The sequence below is a fragment of the Pagrus pagrus genome (genome assembly GCF_965226575.1).
Source record: "Pagrus pagrus genome assembly, chromosome: 14".
In the NCBI taxonomy this organism is placed as follows: Eukaryota; Metazoa; Chordata; class Actinopteri; order Spariformes; family Sparidae; genus Pagrus; species Pagrus pagrus.
Genome location: NC_140198.1, coordinates 22,185,367 through 22,211,681, shown reverse-complemented (window position 1 = coordinate 22,211,681; position 26,315 = coordinate 22,185,367). Strand labels below are relative to the sequence as shown.

The 26,315-nt window shown below is 43.5% G+C and overlaps 3 protein-coding genes across 3 annotated transcripts in view; 2 read left to right on the top strand and 1 right to left on the bottom strand.

Annotated features, from left to right (window-relative positions):
• The window catches only part of pds5b (PDS5 cohesin associated factor B), a 32,900-nt gene extending 30,339 nt beyond the window's left edge, over positions 1-2,561 (top strand). The window contains exons 32-35 of the mRNA XM_084374121.1: positions 674-1,074; positions 1,233-1,313; positions 1,546-1,645; positions 1,757-2,561. Of these exons, the coding sequence (XP_084230247.1) occupies positions 674-1,074; positions 1,233-1,313; positions 1,546-1,645; positions 1,757-1,789 (615 nt within the window). The 3' untranslated portion in view covers positions 1,790-2,561. The remainder of the gene's footprint in view (positions 1-673; positions 1,075-1,232; positions 1,314-1,545; positions 1,646-1,756) is intronic.
• Positions 2,562-6,772: 4,211 nt separating this feature from the next.
• kl (klotho) lies at positions 6,773-21,466 on the top strand (the record flags this gene model as incomplete). Its single annotated transcript, XM_084374054.1, has 13 exons — positions 6,773-7,492; positions 8,394-8,824; positions 8,910-8,989; positions 9,184-9,346; positions 10,201-10,306; positions 10,895-11,044; positions 11,218-11,453; positions 11,555-11,750; positions 11,834-12,012; positions 13,567-13,674; positions 13,878-13,983; positions 14,351-14,477; positions 20,315-21,466. 13 exons carry the CDS (start codon positions 6,773-6,775, stop codon positions 20,647-20,649), a joined length of 2,937 nt encoding a protein of 978 aa, XP_084230180.1. The 3' UTR covers positions 20,650-21,466.
• An 87-nt stretch (positions 21,467-21,553) lies between these two features.
• On the bottom strand, positions 21,554-25,122 carry rfc3 (replication factor C (activator 1) 3). The gene is made up of 9 exons (XM_084374055.1): positions 24,917-25,122; positions 24,391-24,528; positions 24,171-24,238; positions 23,413-23,510; positions 23,105-23,286; positions 22,870-23,006; positions 22,658-22,756; positions 22,478-22,547; positions 21,554-22,377 (listed from the first exon to the last, which is right to left on the bottom strand). Exons 1-9 carry the CDS (start codon positions 25,001-25,003, stop codon positions 22,186-22,188), a joined length of 1,071 nt encoding a protein of 356 aa, XP_084230181.1. The 5' UTR covers positions 25,004-25,122; the 3' UTR covers positions 21,554-22,185.
• Positions 25,123-26,315: the final 1,193 nt, after the last annotated feature.

Sequence of the window (26,315 nt, the reverse complement as noted above, 5' to 3'; positions counted from 1 at the left end):
ATCTTAAGGATTGTTATTTTTGCATTTGCACGACCCAATTTCCTCAAACTGAAGCCTGATTTCCTCCTTATTCCTTTAATTTGCTTTTGATAAGAGCACCCATGACGCCAACAGAATAAACAAGCAAAAATAAAACGACTTTTGTATACAATGTGATCCGAATGGTAAATTTGTTTGAACTGCAGTATTACTGGTAATGAAAAGCGAACATGTTTTATAGTATGACTGCACAAATAAAGGAAAAGCACTATCTGAAATAACACCGTAGCTCAGGACGAGTAGGAATGGGCACGTTGCTGTGATCCAGTGAAGTGTCGGGGTGATAAAAGCTGGTGCGTCTGTGTTTTGATCCTACTGTGCAAACAGCTGCTGGACAGAAGTCAAGATAAGATTAGCAGGTACACATTGCGTAAACGGTGATTAATAATAGCCTTCAGAGTTACCGCATACATCATTTTGTCGTTGAGGTGATGTCTTCTGTCAAAAAAGTACAAACGTTATGTGCATTTCAAACATTTCACAGGAACGTTCTATTGTTTAACAACTTGTTTCTCACATTTATTTAATTAGAAGGTGAGTTTTAAGCAGGAAGCATCACAGAAAGCTTCTGGTTTGGCCATGTAATATCAGAGTTCACACAGGTTACAGCAGACATGTCTTCTCTCTTATATAGGATATCGAAAAGCCCCGCGGTCGCAAACGTGGCGTGACCTCCAGCGACGACCAGGACAGCAAGCCGAAGCGCGGACGCAAGAAGTTGGCAGCCAACGCGACCGCAGCAGCCGAGCCCGAGGACCAGTGGGACGAGGACAATCGGCCAGAGGACGAACAGAACAGCCCGCCGAAAAAAGGACGCAGGGGCCGGCCGCCGAAGTCCGCCGCTGCCACTCAGGACACACCTGCCAAGGGAAAGAGGGGGCGAAAGAAGGCTGCTCCTCCACCAGAGGATGATGAAGAGGAGGAGGAAGAGGAGGAAGGAGAGGATGAGGAGGAAGAGGATGACAAGAGCAGTGAAAATATGGAGTTGAAGACCAAGGGAGGAAGGCAAACCAGGACGCCACGGCGATCACAAGGGTAAGACGCAGAGTAATCCTCCGTCTATGCAGTACACGCAGACAGAGAAGTTGAATCGTCGTCACTAATCGCATCCACTGTTGGCACGGAAGATCTGTCAGCATGTTCATTTTTGACTCAAAGTCTGGTGTCGTCTGCATTTTGTCTTCCTTCAACAGCTCGGAGTCAGCAGAGTCCACACCGCAGAAGAGGAGAGGACGTCCACCCAAATCAGCTCAGCCAGCCGCCAAGAAACCAGCGTAAGATACACACACATTTTGTGATCTGTGTTGTGTTTTACAGCATTACTGTGTCTTACTGGCCAGTGGACTGCGTGTAAGTTAATGATTTATCTGCTGAAGATTCTTCTCTCCAACATTTGGCGCCTGGTCGATGGTATTTTGAGAGATATTGAGCGAGAAGTTTCGGTGGGTGATGTGTTTACATGCTGAGGCACTCTGATTCACTGTGAATCCCCTCTGTGGTATCCAGGCGCGGTGGGCGATCGAAGGCAGCCGCTGCTAAAGACGAGTCTGAGGAAGAAGAAGAGGAGGAGGAGGAGGAGCAGCAGGAAGACGAGCCAACACCGAAGGTACTTAAGGTGTCACATGAATCATATCAGGGACTAATTTAAGAAGTATAGGAGGATTTATAAGCTTGTATTCTGAGTAAAGTTTTCACCATACTGTTTTACTCTCCACAGGGTCGCAAGAAGGCAGCAGGGCGGAGAAGATGAGCTAAAAAAAAAATGACGGAGGACAAATGAAAATGGCGCGTGTACTCTAAAAGTCGTGGAGGGATGACATAGGAAAGAAAATATGGACATTGAACTTTTTAAACTTTTCATACGCCGATGCTCCTACTGTTACACAAATTCACACACTTGCATATACCACACGCACACTACATGAGTACATCTGTATCATCAGCTGTGGGTTGTTGCATTGTGATGATGTTCGCCACATTACGTAGAAATAATTTTAACAGAAAAACAAAAAAAGATCACCCTTGTAAATAGTCTCTTATGTCTGTTTCATGTTCTGTTGTTGTGTTTGATGCTGACTGGGGGGATGCTGTAAAGCCGTTACCCGCCTATATTATTATTATTAAAGTGCTCCCATAAAGCAATATTGCTTATCAATCATTCCCTCTGTGTCACACTTTTTAAAACCGAAAGAGATTAACCATTACCTTTTTTTGTGACGTTAATTGTGTCATTTTACTTTAAAGGAAAACATGCGTTTTTGTTTACAGTTCTGTATATTAATACCTTTTTTTTTACCATGTATCGGAAAATTAAAAAAAAAAAATTGTCAGAAACCTGTCCAAATGTAGAGTTGCCTCTGGAAAAGATTGTAGTGTGCATCTAATTTTTAGGTTTGTACTTGCTGGTAGATGGAAGTCATGAGCAGCTGTGGTTGTAGTGTTTGTCACTGCTGATTAACTCGGCCTCACATCCACCCAGTCAGATCCCCTGTTGTATCAATATAATTCTCTATAAAACCTGACATGCTCCATTTCTCTTTATTTCACTTTGACGTCTTGGATGAAGCTGTTTGCTTCACATGGTAATCAGCTGTGATGCCTTCAGGTGTCAGGGAAATCCGACAGAAGAGAGGAACACAAAGATGGATGATCCTGTGTGGGCACAAATTTAGTCGGCATTCATTAATTTTTAAAAAAAATGTCTATTAATTTATTCATTCTTATCTTTCATCATCCCTTTATGCATTGACTTTGAAACTGTTCCTAGGTAAGTCCATGAATGTCGACTCATGATGTCATGATTGTATTGGATGATGCGAGTCTCCTCGGACTCCACTTCCCATCAAAATGCCAAATGTAAAACCACAAAAATCATCATTTATTGACTCCAATTGCTCTTTTTAAACTGGCTTTTTGTTTGTTTTCGATATAAAACGTAGACCAGGGATGCAGAATCCCCGCCATTTGTGTTGCTAGGCAACATCACCAGGAAGGCGTTGTAGTGTGTGTTTGCCCTCTTCTGTTAGCATAGTTGGTTTGGACATAGATACACATTCACACGAATATGATAAAATGTATTTTAATGGAATTTACGTAGTAAGCAAAGCTTTTTCTGCTTTCTGTACGTAGCTGAGTGGTTACACAGTTCAAGTAGTCCCAAACTCTTCAGCTCAGCCTCACTGTTCCCGCTATATTAGCTAGCTAGCATTATTTATTTATTTATCATTTAACTTTATTTCAAATTGTCCGCAAACAGTAACAAAGGTTAACACAGAATCGTATACATTCAGACCTGAACCAGTGACAAACATAAGAGGACGGCTTAAAGAAACAAACCTAACAGAAGACTGAAGAAAATACAAAGAGACGAGAGAGAAGATTCATCGTTTTTACTGCTGTTCTGTTTTGTGCAGTAGAGACCGTAGACATGTACTGCACCATTTGAATTTATATTTATGTATGTGGAATTATGCGAGAAGTACAGTCAGACTGATGAGGGAAAAGGCATTATCGTCCTTATCGTTGCGATCATAACAGCCAAAATGTCACCTATATAAAAAAAAATCTTTTTCCACAGTTTATACATAAATTCACAAGACCAAAACAGGTGAGAGACCGTTTCAGGATGCAATTCACAGAAAGAGTGATTTACATCGATGTCTTGTACACACAGTGGACATGCTGTGTTCAAAAGGTAAGGGAGCCATTATTTGTTATTAGGGCCGCCTGTGCCTGTGACATGTCAACATGTCTGCTGTGAAATCAAATCAAATTTCTAAAATAAACTGGCTGCTGTGTTCAAAAGCTTTGGCACCACATTACAGAGAGACATTGGAACCTGTCACTGCAGCAGCCTGAGGTTTTTAGTTCTATATTTATAGTTGTGTGAACTGAGCTGATACTCGATGACGACAGTCTTTTGACAGGTAAGTTGTCCAACTCTGTCCACATTCCTTGTAATAATTCTACACAGTATTGCTATGTACTAGGCTTTTTTAACTATCATACAAGAAATCAACACATCGACACACAACGTGTTTGATGTAGATTAAAACTGATCAGCTGACTTCTCAGAGGTCTTAAAGGTACTATCAGTAAGAAAAGTTTATTTTTGAGTCTCATTCCAAGCTCATTAAATACTGACGCTTTGGGATTGTAGGACAGGTCGGCCACCGTCCCAGACCCTGGTGCTTTGACAAGTTTGGAACGAGACTCAAAAACAGGACCTTTTAAGAACTGTTTTACTTGATTCAAAGTTTGTGTTTCTAATGAGCTGTGCAAACACTTTCATCTCATCTCATTTTCTTTCTGCTATTTCGCTATTGGGGTCGCGGGGTGTTGCCGCTTTTATCCCCCCTTTCGGGGAGTTGCGGGGCTACTGGGGCCAAATCCAGCTCTCACAGGGCGAAGGCCAGGGTACACCCCTGGATGAGACACCAGTTCATCCAGGGCCCTCTGATGGCAGAGGCTGCCTTGCAGCTTGCAGGGTGCCAACTGCACATCAGGAGCAGTGTAGGGGTTCAGCATCTTGCTCAAGGATGCTTCGGCATGTAGCTCAGTTCCGCCCAGGGGAGCCGGGGTTCGAACCAGCAACCTTCTGGTGGCTGGTCACCTGCTCTACCCACTGAGCTACAGCCACTTTCATTTTTGTCCAAATACCACTGTTTGCATGTCAGACCCTCTCTGCTTTTTCAAAGGTCCATTTAATAGTGTTTTGACAGCACCAGATTTGTAGAACAAAAATGTGAGGTGAAGTCCATTATGCTACATGAGAGAAAAAAATGTGGATGAATTGAGGAGAGAAGCTGCCTCGTAGCCTGGAGGCACAGCAGCGGATACTTCTGTATCTTTTGCCAGAACACAGCAGGATGGACGGACTGTAGCTGGGATGGGTGTTCTCTTTCAGCATCTTAAGGCATCTCACTTCACAGAGATCATCGACACATGTAGATGGGTACCTGTGATGTTCTGGGCAGTTTGCTCCATATCTTCGAGGCCTTTAATTATATTTGCTGTGATTCATTATTTGCAGTGTGTGTACAGCATTGAGTTCACCCACACAGGTCCATCACAAACAGTTTGTGCTCTCAGGCTGCTAAGCATCCCTCGATGGTGTTCTTCCTGTGCCCTATATGGAGACAAGCAGTGCATTGCACTGCATATGCATGTACACTTGTGATGGGAACTTTCCAGTGCGGCTCAGCCCAGTGGAAAAACACCCGCACACCACGTTCTGCCCCCGGTTATGATCCATGACAGGCCATAATCACATGCTGCTCGGCTGCCATGTGAGTCTGTGTTCCTGCATCGGAGGAGACCAACCTGCCTACATCACTGATAAGTGACGTCACAGCACGCTTTGTGTAATGTTCCTGTTCAAAGAACCAAGTGAGCACAGTCTGTCTCAGGTGTATGATGATCCTTCGCTCACTGAACTGTCTGCTGTTTATGACTAAAATCACAGTCTTCACTCAACTCAGCAATATTTCATCAGTGTTCATAAAATTAAGTAGGTTTTTATTTTTTTTGTAAGGCTTTTCACAAGGCAACAAATAATATCAATAATAAACAGCAATGACAATGAGGAAAAAACTAAAAGAAATACATAAAAACATAAATAAATAAACAAATCAATAAATAAAGCATACAATAAAGGCTGCCAGCTGTAAAATCAAGTAGGTTTTATTTGGATTTGATTATTTGATTTCACAGCTCAAGTCTAAACCCAAATATATTGAGTTTACCATCAAGAAGAGCTGAAAATGCACAGAGAGACACAGTTGAGAAAATTCTTTAACAATTAATCATCATTGATTACTCATCAAAATGTTTTTAGTTTACTTTGTAACAACTAATCGACTAATCCACCAATCATCTGAGCCCGTCAGAATGTACTGTGTGTTGTCTTTGATTTGTGTTAATTTGATTTGAAACTTGTTTTGTTTTTTTATGTATAGCTAACACAGGATATAAACACTGCACATTTATTATATCTCAAAGCTCACCTGTCCAGGAAATGTCCATCACTTTGACCTGGGAGGTCACACACACACACACACACACACACCATGGAAAAGGCTCATACCTCCTCAGATATCCATGCACGTGGACCAAGATGGCCAGCAGTAAGAGGCCGGAGTTTCCATGCAACCGAGCTGAAAGGAGGAAGATAAGGAAGTAAAGTGAGCAGGGTGCAGCAGGGTGCACTGACTGCTGTTTGCATATCCTCTCCTCACCCCACTCACCCCCTCCTCCTCCTCCTCCTCCTCCTCCTCCACCTCTCTCCCCCATCATCCAGATCCAGTGACACATGCAGATGAGGTTTCTCCTCCTGTTATGAGATTATCTGCCAGCAGAGGATGTATGATGATGGCGCTGTCACTGGGCTCCTGCACCTGGGTCTCTCTCCTGCGGCCTAACTTGAACTGCCGGAAACAAATTGATTTAATATGAGCCCTAATCGAGCTTTCGATCACAACAGAAACTAATGTGTTCCTGCTTTGCTTAAGATTGATCATTTGGGGCCTCTTAACATCATGTTGTGCCTGGAGACCATCGTGCGTCAGGTGCTTTGGCTAATAATTAATAGATTTGGAGAGGCGGCGTGTGGTGGGTTCACAGCTGGCTGACTGCGCCCCGCAGACCGCTGTTCAGTCACCTACATACTCCAAGCACGGTTAAAAAAAGATTAGAGCCAAAATCTGGACATCTGAGGCCGGTGCTGACGGGCACCATGGGTGCTCTGCTCGCCCTTTTCACATTTCTCGCCTTCGCTGCTGCTGCTGACGCGAAACCCAACGCTGGTCTGAAAACGTGGGGACGCTTCAGAAAGCTGCCCTACCCGGGAGACAAGGCTTTCCTCTACGGCACCTTCCCCAAGGACTTCATGTGGGCGGTGGGCACGGCGGCGTACCAGGTGGAGGGCGCGTTCGAGAAGGACGGCAAGGGGCTCTCCATCTGGGACACTTTTACGCGCGGGGGGAACCGTAAGGCTACCGGGGACGTCGGCAGCGACAGCTACCACAACCTCCGCGCCGACATCCGAGCCATCAGGCAGCTCGGGGTGAGCCACTACAGGTTCTCTCTGTCCTGGTCCAGGATATTTCCCAACGGTACGCGCGGGAGTTACAACGAAATCGGCACCAACTACTACCGGAGCCTGATCAGGGGGCTGAAGGAGAACCGGGTGCAGCCGGTGGTCACTCTATACCATTGGGACCTGCCCGACCACCTCCAGCAGAGCCTCGGCGGCTGGAGCAACCCGGAGATGGTGAGCATCTTCAGGGACTACGCCGATTTTTGCTTCCAGACTTTCGGGGATGATGTGAAGTTTTGGATCACCATTGATAACCCGTTTGTGGTGGCGCGGCACGGGTACGGCACCGGAGTGGTCGCACCCGGGATAAAGAACGACCCGGATCTGCCGTTCCGGGTCGGACACAATCTCCTCAAGGTGAGTGAGTTTGATATAACAACTTTTTTATTTATTTTTTGTGCGTGTTTATTATGACTGATCCAATAGATGTGAACAACATTTTATTTTATTAGATGATGTGTTTTGGGTGACATTTTAAAGGGGCACTATGGAGTTTTGGAGATGAAATTCAAACTCAGATATTAATGAGGTAAAATACAAACTCAGAAATATTTATTTTTTCCATAACTGAATAAACAAGCTGTTCTCAGAGGAAAATAAGGTCCCCAGAACACTGTTTGAAGCTAGAAAGGTGGCAGGGTCCGCCACATATAAACAAAGTAAAAAAGTGTGAAATTGTCCTTTAAGGTCAGTTTGTTTATTCAGTTTATTCAGTCATGAATATGGTGAGAGTTTGTTTCTTTAGTGTGTTTAGCGATAAAAAAGAAAAAATCAGTCAATGAAGGTCTTTCTCCTTCTTCCTCAAAACTACATGATGTAAATGAAAAGTATCTAGCACGTTCACTTTTAAAGAAAATGAGTAAAAAAGCACAATATTTCACTTTAAATTGGTGTAAAACTAAAGAAGCCTAAAATAGAAATACTATAGTAAAGTATCCAAAAACACGTCTTTAAAAAATACCAAAGTATCAAGTATCTAAAATAAGTAAAGTACACATGTGTACAGTTAATATCCACCACTGCTTATATTTACTTCATTGAAAAAGGATGGATTGCTCTGAGTGAAACAAAACCCTGATGAAACACTTTGTCGCCATGTCTTTGACTTTTTAATCTTTAAATTGTCTTTTAGTCCAACTAGTTTGTTTTTCACCTGTAAAGCATTTTAAACTGACCTGTATGAATTATGTTTGACTGACTGAACATTCATCCTCCCCTCTGTCCATCCATCATCTCTGTTTCTGTCTGTGTCCTCCAGGCTCATGCAGCTGCCTGGCACCTCTACAACCGCCACTACCGATCCCGTCAGCAGGGCAAGCTGTCCATGGCTCTGGCCTCTCACTGGATCAAGCCCAGTCGCACCCGCCTGGAAAGCCTGCGCGAGTGCCAGTGCTCCTTGGACCACGTCCTGGGCTGGTTCGCCCGGCCACTGTTCATAGACGGGGACTACCCTCCCTGCATGAAGGCGAGGCTGGGCTCACGGCTGCCCTCCTTCACCCGGGAGGAGAAGGAGCAGGTGAGGGGGACGGCAGACTTCTTCGCCCTCTCTCACGGAGCGGCCCTGAGCTTCCAGCTCATCAACGAGAGCCTGAAGTTTGGGCAGAAGGAGGATCTGGACCTGAGGATGTTGCTCTACTGGGTCAACGCTGAGTACAACAAGCCACCCATCTTTGTGGTGCAGAGTGGTTGGTAGGTTTAGATGTTGTGTTGATGTGTCTGTATGCCTGTGATGTACTTGTGAGTTGTTTAATGTATTCACTGCTGCTCAACACAGGTACGTCCTTGGAAACACCAAGACAGAAGACCCAAAACACATGTACTACCTCAAGACGTTCATCGCAGAGGCACTAAAATGTAAGTAAAGACACATCCTGATGTCATACATTCATCACAAGCTGCATGAAGATCTACATTTTTACGTTTTTGAACCAACAACTCAACTGAATTGTTTTCTTTTTCAATATGACCGTAAACCATTTTACATGAAACTAAAAGCTCAAGCAGTGACTTCATTCTGTCCTGTTCGTCTGTCCACATTTGGCACACAGCGATTGTCAGAGACGGAGTGAATGTAATCGGATACACAGCCTGGTCTCTGATGGACGGCTTCGAGTGGCACAGGGAGTACGGGATACGACGAGGGCTTTACTACGTCAACTTCAACACTCTTGACATGAAGAGGGAGACAAAGACATCTGGCACCTTTTACAGGTACATGTGGTGTTGTAATGAGTGGAGATTTTGACAAAAGAAGCTCAACATTGAGCTCAGTCCAATAACAATATCAATATTTACCCTCTCATAGCAACACTTGAGAAGTTTAGACATCATGCTATATGAATAATGCTTTGGGACAAACGCAGATGTCTTTAAAAAAGCTTTGCTTCATGACTATTGGTTCTGTGTATCTGTAATCACTCGAGGCGCTGAGCACAAAGTACTTCAACTCAAATGTAGAAAAAAAATCTCTTTTGGATAAAACTTAAAAAAAAAAATACTGTTACAATAAACTTTCTTCCTTCGTGGAACAAACCTGCTCCCTCCAGTCATCAAAAATGGTTTTAGAAATTCACAGAAAGTTGGAACTTATGTTGCAAACTGGCTGGTATTTGTCACATTTAAACACATTTTACAGAGAAGATATTAATATAGAGCAGACCGTCTGCTTTGGAACTGCAGTGCGTCACAAACCTAAGGAACCAATCCCGTCAACTTCCATGTCATTAACATAACACTAGTGGGAAACAACCGGAAAACTAAAGTTAAAACGTTTTATATCAGACAACATGTACACCAACATCAGCAGATACAATCAGTCATCTGATCACCAGGCTTGAATATAGACTTCATATTTTGAATATTTATGATACAGAGAAGCTGACCAATAAATTGTACATCCCCGATGTTCATATTTGTTGTCTCCTCACATTTGGTTACATTTTTGAATCACATACACAGTTATGGTTTCAGTTTTTTTTTTAAACATGCTGCCTCACAGCTACAGAGAAAGTCTTCACTCTCACACAGCTCCTCCTGAAGTGATGGTTTTTCACTATTTTCTAAAGGAACGTCATCCAGAAGAACGGTTTCCCAGAGCTTCCAGAGAACAGACCGGCACAAGGAATCTTCCCGTGTGATTTCGCCTGGGGGGTGTCAGCCAACTCCATACAGGTATTAGTGTGTGTGTGTGTGTGTGTGTGTGTGTGTATGTGTGTGTGTCGAGGGTGAGAGGAAGGAGTGTGTGCACTGTATGTGGAAGCATACGGGAGTTGTGCAGGGCCAAAGGGCACATAACAAATTAAACATAACTAGACTACTTCCTCAGAAATAGTACAACTTGAGGAAACATTAACAATGTATTAACTTTAGAGGTTAAGAGGTTCAGTATAAACCTCACTGATATTGTGTGAAGTGCAGTATAGTAACTGTTGCTATTAATTTATTCCCTGATTTAGTAGGAAAAAAATAAATAGCTGAAAGCCCTGTCCCTTTGGAGCGACCTTGTTCCCTGTTCATCACATTATTTTGAAGTGTTTCATGTTGAAAGTCCGGCTTGTGACAATGAATCATCTCTTAATCATAAACCACATAGCCTCTCACAGTCCGCCAGCTGAGCTCAACAGCACAGGGACCAACTGCTGCAATCGATTTTGCCCCATTTGGCCTTTATTTGCACTTGTATGTTTGTATGAGGTAAGCGCAGTGTGAGAGGGCGAGGGAGTGCATGTTTACACTGCCCTGATCCTCTCCGTGTCACAGGTGGAGACCACACCAGGCCAGTTTGCAGACCCCAGCGTTTACTTGTGGAACATCGCCAACAACGGAGAGCTGCTGAGGCTGGAGGGCCTCAGTGCGCCTCCTTTACGCCGAACTGCACACTGCGCTGATTACGCCACCATCAGACAACAGGTAGGTCCTCCCATCAGACCAACATTCAGCCCAACTACTTATTACCTTCACCAAAGACTTTCTGGTGTTTAAGAATTTGTTGCTAATCGTATTACTAACTGGTATATAGTGTGTGAATTATTTCACCAGGGTGTATAAGCTGTGACATTGTTTATCCTCCTCTTTCTCTTTAGGTGGATGAAATCCAGCAGGTGGGGGTAAACCACTTCCACTTCTCCCTCAACTGGTCAGCCCTGGTTCCTACAGGTGATGTGGCTCACCCCAACACCACTCTGCTGGGCTACTACCGCTGCTTCACCCGCCAGCTGCTGCAGGCCAACGTCACGCCTGTGGTCACTCTGTGGCACCACACGCACCAGCGCAGCAGCCTGCCGGCCCCGCTGGACTCCAACAACAAGTGGCTGAACAGGTCAGATACAGAAATTTGTGATGTATGTTTATGATCAGCTGTGATGACCCAACCAGAACTACTAGTGCCTGATATAAATGCAGTCTTGAATCTTTCCTCAGGGAGACTCCTGAGGCATTCGCAGAATACGCCAGACTTTGTTACAGAGAACTGGGCGCCCACGTGAAGATGTGGATCACCCTGAATGAGCCCAACGATGAGATGGTGAGCTACCAGGAGGGTCATCAGATGCTGCGGGCGCACGCTTTGGCCTGGCGCGCTTACGACCAAGAGTTCAGACACGCACAGGGCGGACAGGTCAGTAGCAAACCTTCCATAAATTAGGTATAGGTTGAATCACTTTGATCACCTGTACTTCCATGTTTGGTGTCATGTCTCAGGTGTCTCTGGCTTTGCACATGGATTGGGTGGAACCGGCGTTTTCATTCAGCCGTGAAGACGTGGAACCGGCTAAAAGGGTTTTAGACTTCCGCATTGGCTGGTTTGCAGAGCCGATCTTCGGCAGTGGGGACTATCCTCTGGGGATGAGGAGCTGGCTGCGTCAGCTCAACTCACTTGAGTACAAAAACTTCATTCATACTTCACTACAGTGACTCTGATAGCCATATAATAAGCACTGCTGTAATTTGATGTGTTTCTGAATGTAACAGGAGTCAGTGGATGGATTTAACTTGAATATTCAATGGTGTAATTTGGTGGGATATTAGTTAGAGACTGTGGAATAACTGTTGGATTTTTATTGGTTAGCATTTTTAGCCATGCTAGTGGCTTGGCTCTATTCGTCAGTCTGTCCACCTCTATATCTGAACAACTAAAGGATGGATTGCTATGAATGTTTTTGCAGACATTCATGATCCCCAGAGGATGAGTCCTACTTAGCCGACTCTGGCAACTCCCATTGATAGCATTCTAAACTAAGATGGTGAACATAGGCTCCTTGCTAGACATCAGCATATGCAATATTTCACCAGGGTTTATAAGTTGGGTAAAACATTCCCGTCATCTCTAGTGTATTCATCAGGTAAAGGTTTACATTTGTCCAATACTACATAATACTCTAATACACCAATACTAATAATAGTCCAATAATCTAAATAACTGCAAACATACCAACATAACAACAGCTTCAACGCTGCTTTGACGCTAATGCTAACATGCTACACTGGTGAAGATGGTGAATGTGGTGAATATATTACTCTTAAAAGTCAGAATGTTAGCATTGTTGTGGTACGCTCGTTAGCACGCTAACGGGAACAGCCTGACATTCCGAAATACCTCCATTGCGAAACCCCTCCATCCCGACACACCCCACTCCGACACACCGCTGTTCCGAATCCGACTTTCAACTTCCAATTACTTCCCAATAGGGTTAGGGTCAGGGGTACCACAATAGCCTTTTCGGAATAGCGGGGTCTTTAGAAAAAATGGGAAACTACGCCATTGCGATGAATGGAAGTCTATTTTCGGAACAGCGGGTTTTCGGAAAAGCGGGGTGTAACCCACGCTAACGTTAGCATTTAGCAGAGGTGGGAATTGTGGAGTCATCAAGTCATCTCCATGCCATGTATTTGTTCTGTTCATGCCCTAAACCAGCTGAGTCCAATCAGCACAGCTCTTCAGCCAGGAAGGTGAGCTAATTAGTGAATGCACCTGGTTCAGTGACTGAGCAGAACAAATACATGGCATGGAGATGACTTGATGACTCCACAATTCCCACCTCTGGCATTTAGTGCCACTACACAGCCGCTAAGCTTCTAGCATGGCTGTAGACTCTCCTGTTTATTGATAATACATCCATATTTGTTTAAGCTTGTCTTGGGCAGTGATTTTTGTGCAGGTGACTCAAATCTCAATTTTATTTTCATGTAAAAATCACCTACATGTTCACTTTAATAGGTTATTAATGATATGGTGAGACTTGATTTTCAACTCAGCATGTAAATGAATGGGAATCAACAGGTTCTGTGGTGGTTTGGAATCTATTAAAAGCATATGGAGTGATTTGTCATCTGTGTTAATGACACGGATTTAATAGTTAATGGGTCAATTCTTAAATACTACTGTTATATCATCTCCTCCTGTATAAAACTCCATATTTTCTGTGTTTCCGCAGCCTGCCAGTGTTCAATGAGGAGGACAGACAGCTGGTTAAAGGAACATATGACTTCTTCGCCATCAGTCACTTCAGTACCAAGCTGGTTACACATGCTAAGGAAGACTCGTAAGATAAAATAACTTTTGCCTTTATTTTGGTAGTGACACAAACAGGAAACAAGGGGACAATAAATGTCCCTGTCTTAATTGTCGCAGTGTTAAAGTAGCTCAGTTTAGTGGAACATGAGTATGTTGCTCTGATGTAATGATACTAATCTAACACATCACAACCCATAATGGTGTTATTTTTTGTCATCGCCATGTCTGCAGGTACACCTACACAGCGAGGCTAGAGGTCCAACACATGATTGACACCACGTGGATCATGTCCCCGATGCCTGTCGTCCCCTGGGGCCTGAGGAAAGCCCTCAACTGGGTGAGATTGAAGGGAACTGAGTCACAGTTTGTTTGTGTTACAGACTTGTGAAGAGTTAGAAACGTGAATGTTGACCATTTTTTCTATACTAAAACCAGTAGTAGGTTTGGATGTTTTCCTGTGTTAAGTAGGAGACATCTTGTTTTTTTGACCACAAAAAAAGTGAACAGAGAAAGAAAACCCAAAATATACATTTTAGATAAATGTTGACTTTTTTAATCTCATAACTTTGACTTTTTATCTCAAAATTATTACTTCTTTCTCCAAATTAGAGCTTTGTTTTCATGTATTTTTCCTTTTCCTGTTAAACTATAACAAAGAGCCTTAATCTTGATTAAAAACTGTCATTGCTCTCCTCCTGGGCCAGGTGAGGGAGCACTACTGTGATGTACCTGTCTATGTGATGGCTAATGGAGTTCAGGAGGATCCTGCCCACTTCAAAGACAGTCTGAGAGTGTACTACCTGTACAACTACATCAATGAGGCGCTGAAAGGTACTACACACATACATCATGCTGCTGAGACACTTGTGTGTACTCACTGGCCTCTGTAGAGTTTAATTATTAGACAGGTGTTTAGGACACTGACCCTTGAATAGTCAGCTGACTCCAAACACACACACATGAACACAAAAACATCAACAGAGGTACACACTCTAGACTGTTGAGTCAAGGTTACCTGTCCTTGTAAAGTTTATTGGGTTACACTCGCTCAGCACTTTGCTGTGTCATGCTCAGATGTGCACATACTACCACGTTAATGAAAGTTGTAGTTTGCTCTGTCACCACTAAGTGGCATCCACCCACAAAAAAACAAACAGTTAGTGTATATTTATTGAGAGTGACTTTTACACTTTACAGACCAAAGTCTGAAACCATGACACATGTGGAATTCACTCATTTTAACTTTTTTTGTTGATGCTTTATGACATTTTTGACTTGTTCATACTGAATATGAATTGTAAGGCTACATCTCTGTATATATATGTTGAGAGGAGTACTACTGTGGAGGATGAGTCAGGCCGAGAAAATAAAAACATGTGAAAAACATCTTATAGTTGTGAAATAGCGAATCGAACATGTCACTTTTTGTGTAGTTATGAGGCATTTTTCATGGATTGCAATGTCTGGAACTCATGCATGATTATTCTAAAAAATGACACATCAGGTTAAGTTTAAAAAAGAACTTTGACAATATGAAACTTGTTATGTGGGTGAGTCCAAAAAGGAAAGGTAAGTAAGGTTGTAACAGGGTTTATTCCACATGGTAGCACAAGCAGAATCACATCTTCTTTTTAGCTCCAGGATCAACAACTAACAGCCAGTAGTTACTTCCGCCTTCTCTTCTTCACTCACTAACTCACAGTGCCTCCTAGTGGCGGAACATGGATGCAGGAATACTAAGTGAACACAACATCCCCCCTTTACTTAAGAACAGTTCTTCCTTCAGCTGTAATGTAATATAGAAACATAAATCCTTTACTTGTCAATTCTCTCTCAAAGGTCTTTACACCTGAGACCAAATAATGAAATTAAGATTAATACACAGCATATGTTTCAACCTAGACTGCTTCTTTGTGTCAACAGAATCAATAACATTGTGTTTGTTCCTTTTAACTATTCTTCCTTTCTCACAACACAGTAAGAAGATCGAATAACATTCAGCTCAATCATTAATTTCTTTTAAGCAACTTATTTTGAACATTATCACGACACATTGTTTGTTTTTTTTTTTTTTTTTTTTCCTTTTAAGTCTTATAGTCTTTGAGCCAAGCTGGTGGGTTATGTGCTCTAACAGGACGACTTCCGGTCTGTTGCACATTTCCAGGCTCAACTGTTCCTCCCACTTCAGTTTCTGACTGAGCCGAGTTTTCAGGAAGCTCAGCGGGTACTGAAGTCAGATGAGAAGCATGCCATGTTTTTCCATCATCCAAGATGTAGGTGCATGGACCCACTTGCTTTTTGATCATGATGGGGGCAGAGAATTTCTGATGTCCCTTTAACACATGTACAGGTTTGCGCACCCGCACCTTGTCTCCCTCTCTGAATGAAGGAGTGCGAACTCCACGTCTGGTATCAAAGTACTTCTTCATGTGCTTTTGTCGAAGGGACACTCTCTGACGCAGCACATCATCACGTGCTGTCATGGCAGGGGGAGAAAGCACGTCGAGCTTTGTTCTCATCTTGCGGCCATGCATCAGCTCGAACGGTGATGCACCCGTCATGGCGTGTGGTGTAGCACGATACACTTGTAGGAAATCAGCTGTAGCTCTTTTCCATGCTTTGTTTTGAAGCATTGTGGCCTGGATGCAGCTTTTGAAGACTCTGTTAAACCGCTCTATTGCACCGTTAGCAGCTGGGTGGTACACAGAGGAGCGGATATGAGTGATTCCTCTTTCTTTCAGGAATGATGAGAATTCAGCAGATGTAAATTGCGGTCCATTGTCAGTGACCAGGGACTCTGGATCACCACACCGGCTGAACACACTGCTGAGAAATCCAAGCACAGTTACCGTGGTGACAGATGGTGCAAAAGCTACTTCGGGCCATTTTGAGTAGTAATCGGTGAGTGTGATTGCAAACCTGCAGTCGTAAGTTGCATTTTCAAAAGGTCCAACTATATCCATGCCCAATTTCTTCCAGGGGCCATCAGGCAGAGACACAGGTTGCAGCGGTGCCTCAAAAACCTTTGCAGACTTGTCAGAGCTTTGACACACTGAGCATGCAGATATTTGAGAACGTACCAGTGCATCCATTCCAGGGAACCAGTACAACTCTCGCAGGCGCTGTCTTGTTCTCACAATGCCCTGATGACCTTCGTGAGCTAGAGCAATGAGTGTGTGGCGTAAAGAGGCAGGCACCACTAGGCGTGTCCCTCGAAACACCAAATTGTCCTTCACACACAGTTCATGCCTCATCTTAAAGTAAGGCTGCAGAATTGGCTCCACGGCTTTCACAGAAGCTGGCCACTGCTGGAGGATCTGTGCACGCAGAGAAGCAAGTTCAGAGCAGGAGGAGGAAGCATCCTCAAACTCACCAGCAGTCACAGAGACAGGACATGTTGACAGCAGAGCCACGAGTTCAGGATCAGAGTCTGTAAGGAGAGGAGAGGCAGCAGGCAGAGGTAAGCGTGAAAGGCAGTCGGCTGTGTGATTGAGTGAACCAGCCCGATAAACAACGTCATAAGTGAAACAGAGAAGGCGCGCAGACCATCTTGCAATGCGCATCCCTGCTCTATCAGTCCCTTTCGTTGAGAGGAGTGTTGTGAGGGCCTGATGGTCGGTGCGCAGTGTGAATTTCCGGCCCCACAAGTAAGTCCTCCATTTTTCCACTGCCCAGACACACGCGAGAGCCTCTTTCTCGACAGTTGAATATTTCCTCTCAGTCGGCGTCAGCGTCCTTGATGCAAACGCCACTGTTCGTTCTGTGTGATCTGGATGCAGTTGAGTGAATACAGCACCAAGACCATAATCTGAGGCATCAGTTGAGATTATGGTTGGAAAGTCCGGGTCAAATAAAGCAAGGGCAGGGCTATTCACCAGTAGCTGTTTCACATGAAGAAAGCATTCTTGAGCTTCATCAGTCCATTCAAATGTGGCATCTTGACGCAGACAGGCACGGAGTGGTTCTACCACTGTGGCGTAGTTAGGTATGAATTTTCCATACCAAGACAGCATGCCTAAGAAGGAACGCAGGCTGCAAGCATTTTTGGGAGCAGGAGCCTGTGTAATGGCTTGTAGGTGTTCAGTGTCAGGCTGAATGCCTCTTGCTGTCACTAAATGTCCCAAGAACTTTAAGCTGGTTTGGCGAAAGTGGCATTTCTTTTCATTCAGGTGCAAGCCTGCATCTTTAAGGCGTTGCAGTACAGTTTCCAGAGCTATGTCATGCTCCTGTGCCGTGCGTCCATAGCAGATTATGTCATCCAGGTAGTACTGTACATTAGGCACACCACTCAACACTGTCGCCATCAGTCTTTGAAATGCTGCTGGAGCTGAAGCCAGACCATAAGGGACTCTGCAATAACGAAACAGTCCCTCATGTGTGATGAAAGCAGTTAAATCCCGACTCTCAGGATGCAGCAGCACTTGGTGATACGCACACTCCAGGTCAATAGTTGAAAATACAGTCGCACCTGAAAGTGTCGAGAGCAATTCCTCCATGTGAGGGAGAGGGTAGCTGTCTACTATGATTGCTTTGTTTGGCTCTCGAAAGTCTCCACACATTCGAATACCTCCCGTTTTCTTTTGTGTGACTACTATCGGTGAGACCCACGGAGAGGCTTCAATGCGTTCTATCACACCAGCAGAAAGTAGTCGATTGAGCTCCTCTGACACAGCAGCTCGCACTGAGAAGGGAAGGCGCCGTAGCTTTTGACGCACAGGTACAGCTGTTTGTGTGACTTTTACCTTATGCATGAACCCTTTGGCGCATCCTACGGTTGCAGGAGAGGCTGGCTGTGAGGTGAGAGAGGCCACTGCAGCTGTAGGAAGCAGAGGAGGAGGTGAAGCAGTTGGTGGGTGTACAGTGTTGTCCTCAATGCGCAGGCGAAGGGCAGATATTAAATCCCGTCCCATCAGTGCAGTTCCTGAGTCCACCACATAGAAATTTGCCACGCCTTTAATGCCATCCATGTGTACAGTCGCCTTCATGCATCCTAACACTTTGATAGGGGTCTTTGAATATGTCACCAGTCGGACAGAGGATTGTTGGAGTGGAGCTTCTCTGAAATGCTCCTCATAGATGCATCGAGGCAGAACAGAAACAGCAGCACCCGTATCCACAGTCAGTTTCATTGTTTGAATTGTCTTTGCCGTCTGAATGTCCACTTTGCATTGTATTCTGTCCGGAGAGTCTGTTCCATCCACCAGCAGCAGCGTGTATTCAGGCATTTCAACCTCTTTCACTGCCTGAGTTTGCTGAGATTGACACACACGTGCAAAGTGTCCTTTTTTATTACAATTTCTGCACGTTACTTTGGCTGCTGGGCATTCACGTGAGTTGGCCAGGTGTTTTTGTGAACCACAACGGAAGCAAGCACGTGCAGATGAGGTCGAGGCAGGTTTATTAGCAGGTTTTGCAGAAAAGCTCCTATGTGGCTGTCTTGGCCTGTATGCTGTATCATGAGCCTTCACAACATGAACAGGTAAGTGTTGATCACCTGCCATAGACTTAGCTTGTTCACTGGCAGATTCAACTTGAGTGGCTATTGTAATAGCATCAGTTAATGTCAGTTTATCTTTAAGAAGCAGTTTCTCCCTAATGCGGGGGTTAGCCACATGCTCCACGAGCTGGTCTCTAATCATATCATCAGCATTGGCAAATTCACATGTTGCAGCAAGCTCTCTTAGTGAAGCAATGTATTGTACAATTGACTCCTGGGGTCCCTGTGCTCTCTTCCTGAACGTGTGGCGCTCCACCACCACGTTAACGGAAGGCATAAAATGTTCATTTAATGCAGCAATGGCGGCTGCTAGGTCGTCACCTGTGTTCGGCAGAGTATGAAAGATCCGCTGTCCCTCCGAGCCCAGACAATGCAGAAGTAGCGCTCGTCTCCTTGCTTCTGGCCACGCGTCTCCATCTGCACGGATGACCAGGAGGTAGTTTTCGAACATCCTCACCCACGTCTTGAAAGGAATGGCCGGCTCCCCCGGGCAAGGCAGGAAAAAATCCGGGAACGGCGCATTTACAGCCATCTTCCGCAAAAACAATTGCAGGTTCGACTCGTCGCCAATTTGTTATTTGGGTGAGTCCAAAAAGGAAAGGTAAGTAAGGTTGTAACAGGGTTTATTCCACATGGTAGCACAAGCAGAATCACATCTTCTTTTTAGCTCCAGGATCAACAACTAACAGCCAGTAGTTACTTCCGCCTTCTCTTCTTCACTCACTAACTCACAGTGCCTCCTAGTGGCGGAACATGGATGCAGGAATACTAAGTGAACACAACAAAACTCAACTACATAATTAATATTAGAATAACTAATAATTAAAATACTTAATTTTAATTTAATCTACACCGATGCTCTATGTTCTACTTATTTGTATTTTTAACCCATTTTTTTACCCCTCATAATCAACATTTACTTAAGCAGTATATAAACATTGACTAATAAGCTTATAACACACTAATGTAGTTGCAGGCAGATTGATGTTTGAAAGTTTTATTAACTGTTAACACTTCAACACCAACTTTAACTCAATTACTTTATTACGATATGTTAAAAACATTTTTTTTTAATGTTTATATACTAGTTAAAGGAGACTTTAAAACTTTAAAGACCTTGTACGAATGAAAATAAATCTTGTACCTCTCACGTTGTGCTCTTTCTCCTCAGCGTACACTCTGGATGGTGTAAACCTGAAGGGTTACTTCGCCTACGCACTCAGCGACCAAAGGGACCCGGGGTTCGGCTTGTACGGCCACGTCCACGAGGAGGTCATCGTCAAGGCCTCTTTATCCAACTATCGTCACATCATCCAGCACAACGGGTTCCCCATTCAGGGCACCACGCCCCAGCAGTGTGCAAGCACGCCTCAGCCCTGCCTGGGCTGCCATGTGCTGGTCAAGGGGCCCGTGGTGGGCTTCCTGACTCTGGTGGGTTCAGGGGTGCTGATCACACTGGGCCTCATTATCTACTACACAGCCAAGAGACACAAGGAGTGTTACTGATGATTGTGACTGCGGGATTTGTTTTTGTCCTTTTTAGAAACGAGTTGAGGGAGAAATAGAGCTTATTGTTCATCAGCATGGAGCTCAGTCTCTGTTTCACTTTACAGCAACTTTAAATTATGGTTATTTTACAATATGGACCTTTACAATAAATGAATAATGAAAGTGGCTCAATCATCTTCACATTTTAGGTGATACAACTGTTATTAAATGTTATGTAAAGTTGTTGTTAATGTGTTACAAAACCTGCTTCGCAACTTTTACAGCTGATAAACCCATAAAAAGTCTTTAGATGTTTAAATGTTTTCAAGACTTGAATGCATCTCAGATTGTTTTTAGAATATGAAATTGAATGACTGCTATAGAGTAGCAATTTTTGATGACTACATTTCCAGGCTAAACGTTTCTTCCATGCTGGTTTTAAGACTAAATGAGGTAAATACTACAAGAAAGTGGACTGTGAGGTACTTCAAATCACTAAGGTTGCACCACGGGCAACCTACATTTTAAGTTTGTTGTAAGTGATTGGATCAAGAGGTCTGGCAGTCAACAAACTAGTTCTGAAACCAATGACACACCTGACCAAAGTGTCCAATTCCACTCTCAGATATCACATAAACATTTTTGGACAGGAACAGACTTCAAGAAAAATGTAACTAATCATTTAATTGTAGAAACTTAACCTGACAAAAGCTGCACGTTATCAGTTCCAGATGATGGTGTGTAATCCTAAAATGGACTTTTAATGCTGAGTTCATGCTGTCTGGAAGGTGAAGGGTCACCCAATAATAAGCCCTGGAGAAGAGTAGTCCAGTGATGGGAACCTCCTCATTACCTCCCCAAGTATTCACTGGCTTCAGAGCACATGGGGCATTTTGCACACGTCATCAGTAAGAGTCAGTCATGTAGAACTAACACAATTTTAATGTGGACAAATTTGATGTCTGACATAAAAATATATACATAGAGAGGCTTTTTTGTGTAGTTATTACTATCCTGTTGGTTGGTGGAGGGGAAAAGGGTGGGGGCTGGGAATGGGGCTTGAGAGGCAGCTGGGTTAAACAGTCAAAATGTAGTCTACAACCAGTTTTTTGTCTTATTTGTTGGTGTTGCAATTAAAAAATAAATCATAAATAAACTTTAAGAGTTTTATTCTTCTAATAATGTGTTATTCACACTATTGTGACTGTGGTGAGTCTTTGTTTATCTGTAATTATCACACAACCAACAATAAAAAAGACATGGTGTCATGTTTCCAGTCTGTCTCACATACTCATTATGACTTCAGGAGTGGTGGTCAAAGATTGTGATACGTCTGTTCATTCTAATAAAATCCATGTTTGGTCTTACTCACAGAGCAACACAAGACTTTTTACACGTTATAAAGAAATCCATTTAATGTAACATTCTGCTGCAGAGTTTTAGTAAAACATCTTGTGCCCGTGCAGTGTATTTTTAAATGCAAAAAGTCTTCTTGGGGCAAAAGGTAAGAGCATGTCAAGAAAAGTATCTGTCCATCTTTAAGTCCATTCAGATTCAAAACATCATGCCATCCAGACCATCCTCCATGAACTTCTTGTAGATGGCCATGAACTTGGCGGTGAAGGCCTCGAGGTGGTAGATGGATTTGTTGCCCAGCTGCAGTCTGTGTTCGTAGAAGGCTGCCATGTGAGCCACCTCTGTCTTCAGCTGGCCGTCGCAGTTACTGAGTAACTCTTTTACCAGACCCTGTTAGAGGATTGGACGAGGAAAATGAATACTCATGACCTTAAACATTACTGCAAAGAGTTTCAACACTTAGATGGGAGATGAGACGTAGTAAAGGTACCTTCATAATGATGTCAGGAGGGATGCAGTGAGTCAGCAGCTCGTACAGTCTGGCTCGAACCTCCAACAACCTGGAAAAGAGACAGACGTTGATTTGGCATTAAAACATCTACACAAGTCTGATTGACATTATTTAATCGCCATCAGAAACAACTAAACCTCTTGTCTTTGCCTCTCCTACCTCTGAGGGCTCTGCTGGCTGACGATGGCATTAGCAGTCTCTCTGAGGTAGACCTCCCAGTCTGTTACCGGGACATCTTGGTCCACTGAGAACGGATACCTGGAAGAGATTACCGCAGGCTAAATAAGAAGATACTTTTCATTTATATTCCATACTAATCCACAGATGAGGTTGTGGAGGAATGATGATGGATACGTGTTGTGATAACTTACTGCTGCACCCTGCAGGCCTCGCACATCAGAAGGGCTTTGCGGAGGTTGCGACCAGACTTCTCAGTGATTTGTTTGGCCAGCTCAGGTGGGAGGAGCAGACCCTCTTTTTTACAGACTGATGTCAGAACATTACAAACCTGGCAAAAAGAAAAACAAGGTTAAAATGTTCCAATTCTAATGAGATACTTTTAGATGATTACTAATTACAATCTAAACCACATCATCTCCATCTTGCCTCTTCTGTGCTTGGCAGAGGAACTCGGACAGCCAGACAACGGCTCCGAATAGGCCCGATGACTTTGGAGGTGGAGGTAGAGCACAGGATGAGACGGCAGGTGGACATGTACTTCTCCATCGTCCGGCGCAAAGCGTGCTGGGCATCCTTTGTGAGTCTGTCCACCTCTGTCAGCAACACCACTGAGAACGAAAGTGTGTCATTACTACAAGAATGACAGTCCGATATGACGGCTTCACAGACAGATGGTTAACAGAGAGAAAGGGAGGGAGGACAACATAAACCAGCAGGTTAGGGTAGTTTCTTACCTTTGAACTCTCTCTGGGTGCTCGACTGGATCTGCTGTGACTGAGCCACCGTTTTAATCAGCTCTTGAATCACCACACGGTCCTGGTTTCCAGCATCACTGGAACGACACAGGACATAAACACATTTAAGTCCAACGGAAATTTAAAGCGTTTTTATCTGCTACACACCGTCAAATAAATGTGATGGAGTAGAGTACCTCCAAACTAGGGCCTCAAAATTACTTTGCAATATCTTTGATGAATAATCATCAGTGATGAGGATATTAGGGATGAATGATATATCAGGCCGATAAATTATAAGGGCCTAATATTGGGAAAAGTATGTTATGAGCGTTGGTAAAATTATAGCTGATAATACAAAGCCAAATTGCTTTAATTGACTTAACAAGTACCAGCACCCACACACTCTGATACATTAGTTGGCAGTACACCAAGGGCTTTAATGAGGTGTGGATCACTGACAGCAGACTAGAAAGTGAAAAAAGTGTTGCATACTCTTTTTTCATCAGATCTGAACCTTTCTTGGCCCCCAATGTACAAGTTAGGAACTTCTTTTGAGATACAAAGAATGTAAATTTATCAGTTATCTATCAGCCTTTTAAACTAGGAAAAAACAGCTTGCATGTATGTCAGATCATACTATAACAATATCCAAGATCTAAGATGATGTGTGGACATCTATGTATTACTCTGCCTTACTCCAAACTGCAACAGCACTTCAGTAAACATACACAGCTACTTATTCATGATTGAGTTACCTTGGGTTGACTTCCAAGTGGTAGTTGCTGGCTATGGTGTTAATCTCGATTTTCTTCTTTGAGGGAGCCTGGAGACAAAACACAAAACACAACGGAGGATGCACCCGACAATTTGATTCTGAGCTCATGAAGACTGAGAGGGGAAGAAGTCTGGAGAAACTGCATGTTTGCATTGAACAGGAGGTCTAGTGACTGTGTGCCTCATCGTTTGCCTTCTTACCACGATGCTCTGGTGCTCTATGCGAAGCTTCTCCACCCCAGCTCCATACAGCTCCCTCAGCAGACACATGATGCGGGTCTTCTTCCCGGCGCCGGATGGACCGTACACCAACAAGTGTGGGAAGTCTCCACATTGAACCTTCAAAACAAACATTGAAAACGAGGCTATTACTTTTACCACCACTCTTGACAAGCAGCTAGCAGACATGCACTACATTTACTGAAGCTCCAGCAACGTTACGTATTTAATTATGTGCCGTTATTTCCTTGTTAACCACAGAAACAAAGGGTCATATTGAGATGAATTAAACAATAGCGGCACTCAGGTGACGTTAGTGTTTGATATGATGGACACTGCTAACGTTAGCTTAGCTTAACTCGGGTTGCTCTTCAAATAACATTTACACTTTAATGAGCGGGTCGACAACAGAGGTTAGTTAGCACAGCATATACCAGTGTTGATACCAGTGTTAAGATGCTAATGCTAACATTACCTGAACGCAACGCGGTTGTTTGTATTAACTCACCAGGTTTTTTAGCTGAGTTGCTTGTTCTTTATGATAGTCCAGTTTCCCGAGGGAGGTCGGTCGGTATTTATCCAGCCACAAACTCATCGTGTTATGGATTCAGTAGCTGTTACAGGTCCGTGTTGTTGACAGCAGACAGCTTGTCGTTAGCTACTCACTCTCCCGCGAAATATTCTCAAGCAATCCGCGCGCCTGGTTCCTCTTCCTGTACGGAGAGTCGAACGGGTCAAAAGTGCTAAACGCGAGCGCGAATTCCACCTCTTCCACTGTGATGACCACAAAACTGTGAGTATTTATTTGGGAGAACGTACTTTTGATGCATTATGTAGTTTTAAATAAGAAATTCAAAGTCAGAATTATATTATTTACTATATAAATTAGGTAATTGTAGAAACAAGCTGTTAAACTTGGAAAATAAGGTCCCCAGAGCACTGTTTGAAACTAGAAAGGTGGCAGGGTCCGCCAAATATAAGCAAAGAAAAACTGTCAGTGAAGAACAGTCAGTTCTTTCTTTTCTGATTAAAATGTCTTCCTCAAATAGTATATATAGTGTACCTTTAAAGCTTACAGTGGCAGACATAGTGGGCTCTACCTGAACGATTCATAATGATGTATTATATTAGTTTCATAAAGCAACATTAGTGCACTATGCTGAAGGGCAACAGCTTGATCCTGTAGAGCCTCAGCTTCATAGATGTCCATGATGTCCTCACAGTCACTATCTTTTGTGATGATATATGTGCCTCTCCAGCAACACACCAGAGATGACCTCCACTAGAGTCACCCGTGCATAACATCTGTTGTTATGTCCAGGTGTAAGTAGAGATTTGTGTGTAAGTATACACAACCCAGGAGAGGACTGGGGGTTACAAGGGACTTAGGGTTAATCTGGATATATCCTCTATGGAATTTGAAGCAGGTTTGCATACGTTTACCCTGAACACAGCCAGGCTACAATGATGCCATCAAGGAATGTGAGACGTAATCCCACGCCACGAAAACAAAAGCTCAGTGTCACCATGCCATGATAAGAAGGTGGCTAGCTTTTTGGACAAGCTCATCTTGTGAGTATTAGTAGCATATGCTTGAGGCTTCTCTCTAAATATGTTGCATTTTGTACAGGGAGTCTTGTTAAATGCCTTTTATTTCATGGGTGTAACAGGCATTGATAATGTGGGTGGGAAACATTTTTTACATAGTAGACACCATTTCCTGTATTCTGGTGCCTTTGCAGGTGGTTATCTCGATATAGCATGATTTTTTAAAAAGATATTAAAAAGCTAAAAGTCCAGATGTTTATTTGGTGACTAATTCATTAACAGCTATGTGGCACAGGCTCCTGATATGTATGTTTTTTTGTCTAAAAATACACATTTGCTAACATTTCAAAAAGCAAATA

Bases quoted from the DNA above. Each gene is read 5' to 3' on its own strand.
- rfc3 (XM_084374055.1), bottom strand. From the start codon at position 25,003: ATGAGTTTGTGGCTGGATAAATACCGACCGACCTCCCTCGGGAAACTG. The intron at 24,239-24,390 runs GTAAGAAGGCAA...TTTTGTCTCCAG, and splicing joins TAGAGCACCAGAGCATCGTG to GCTCCCTCAAAGAAGAAAAT. The intron at 23,287-23,412 runs GTAAGAAACTAC...TTTCGTTCTCAG, and splicing joins CACCCAGAGAGAGTTCAAAG to TGGTGTTGCTGACAGAGGTG.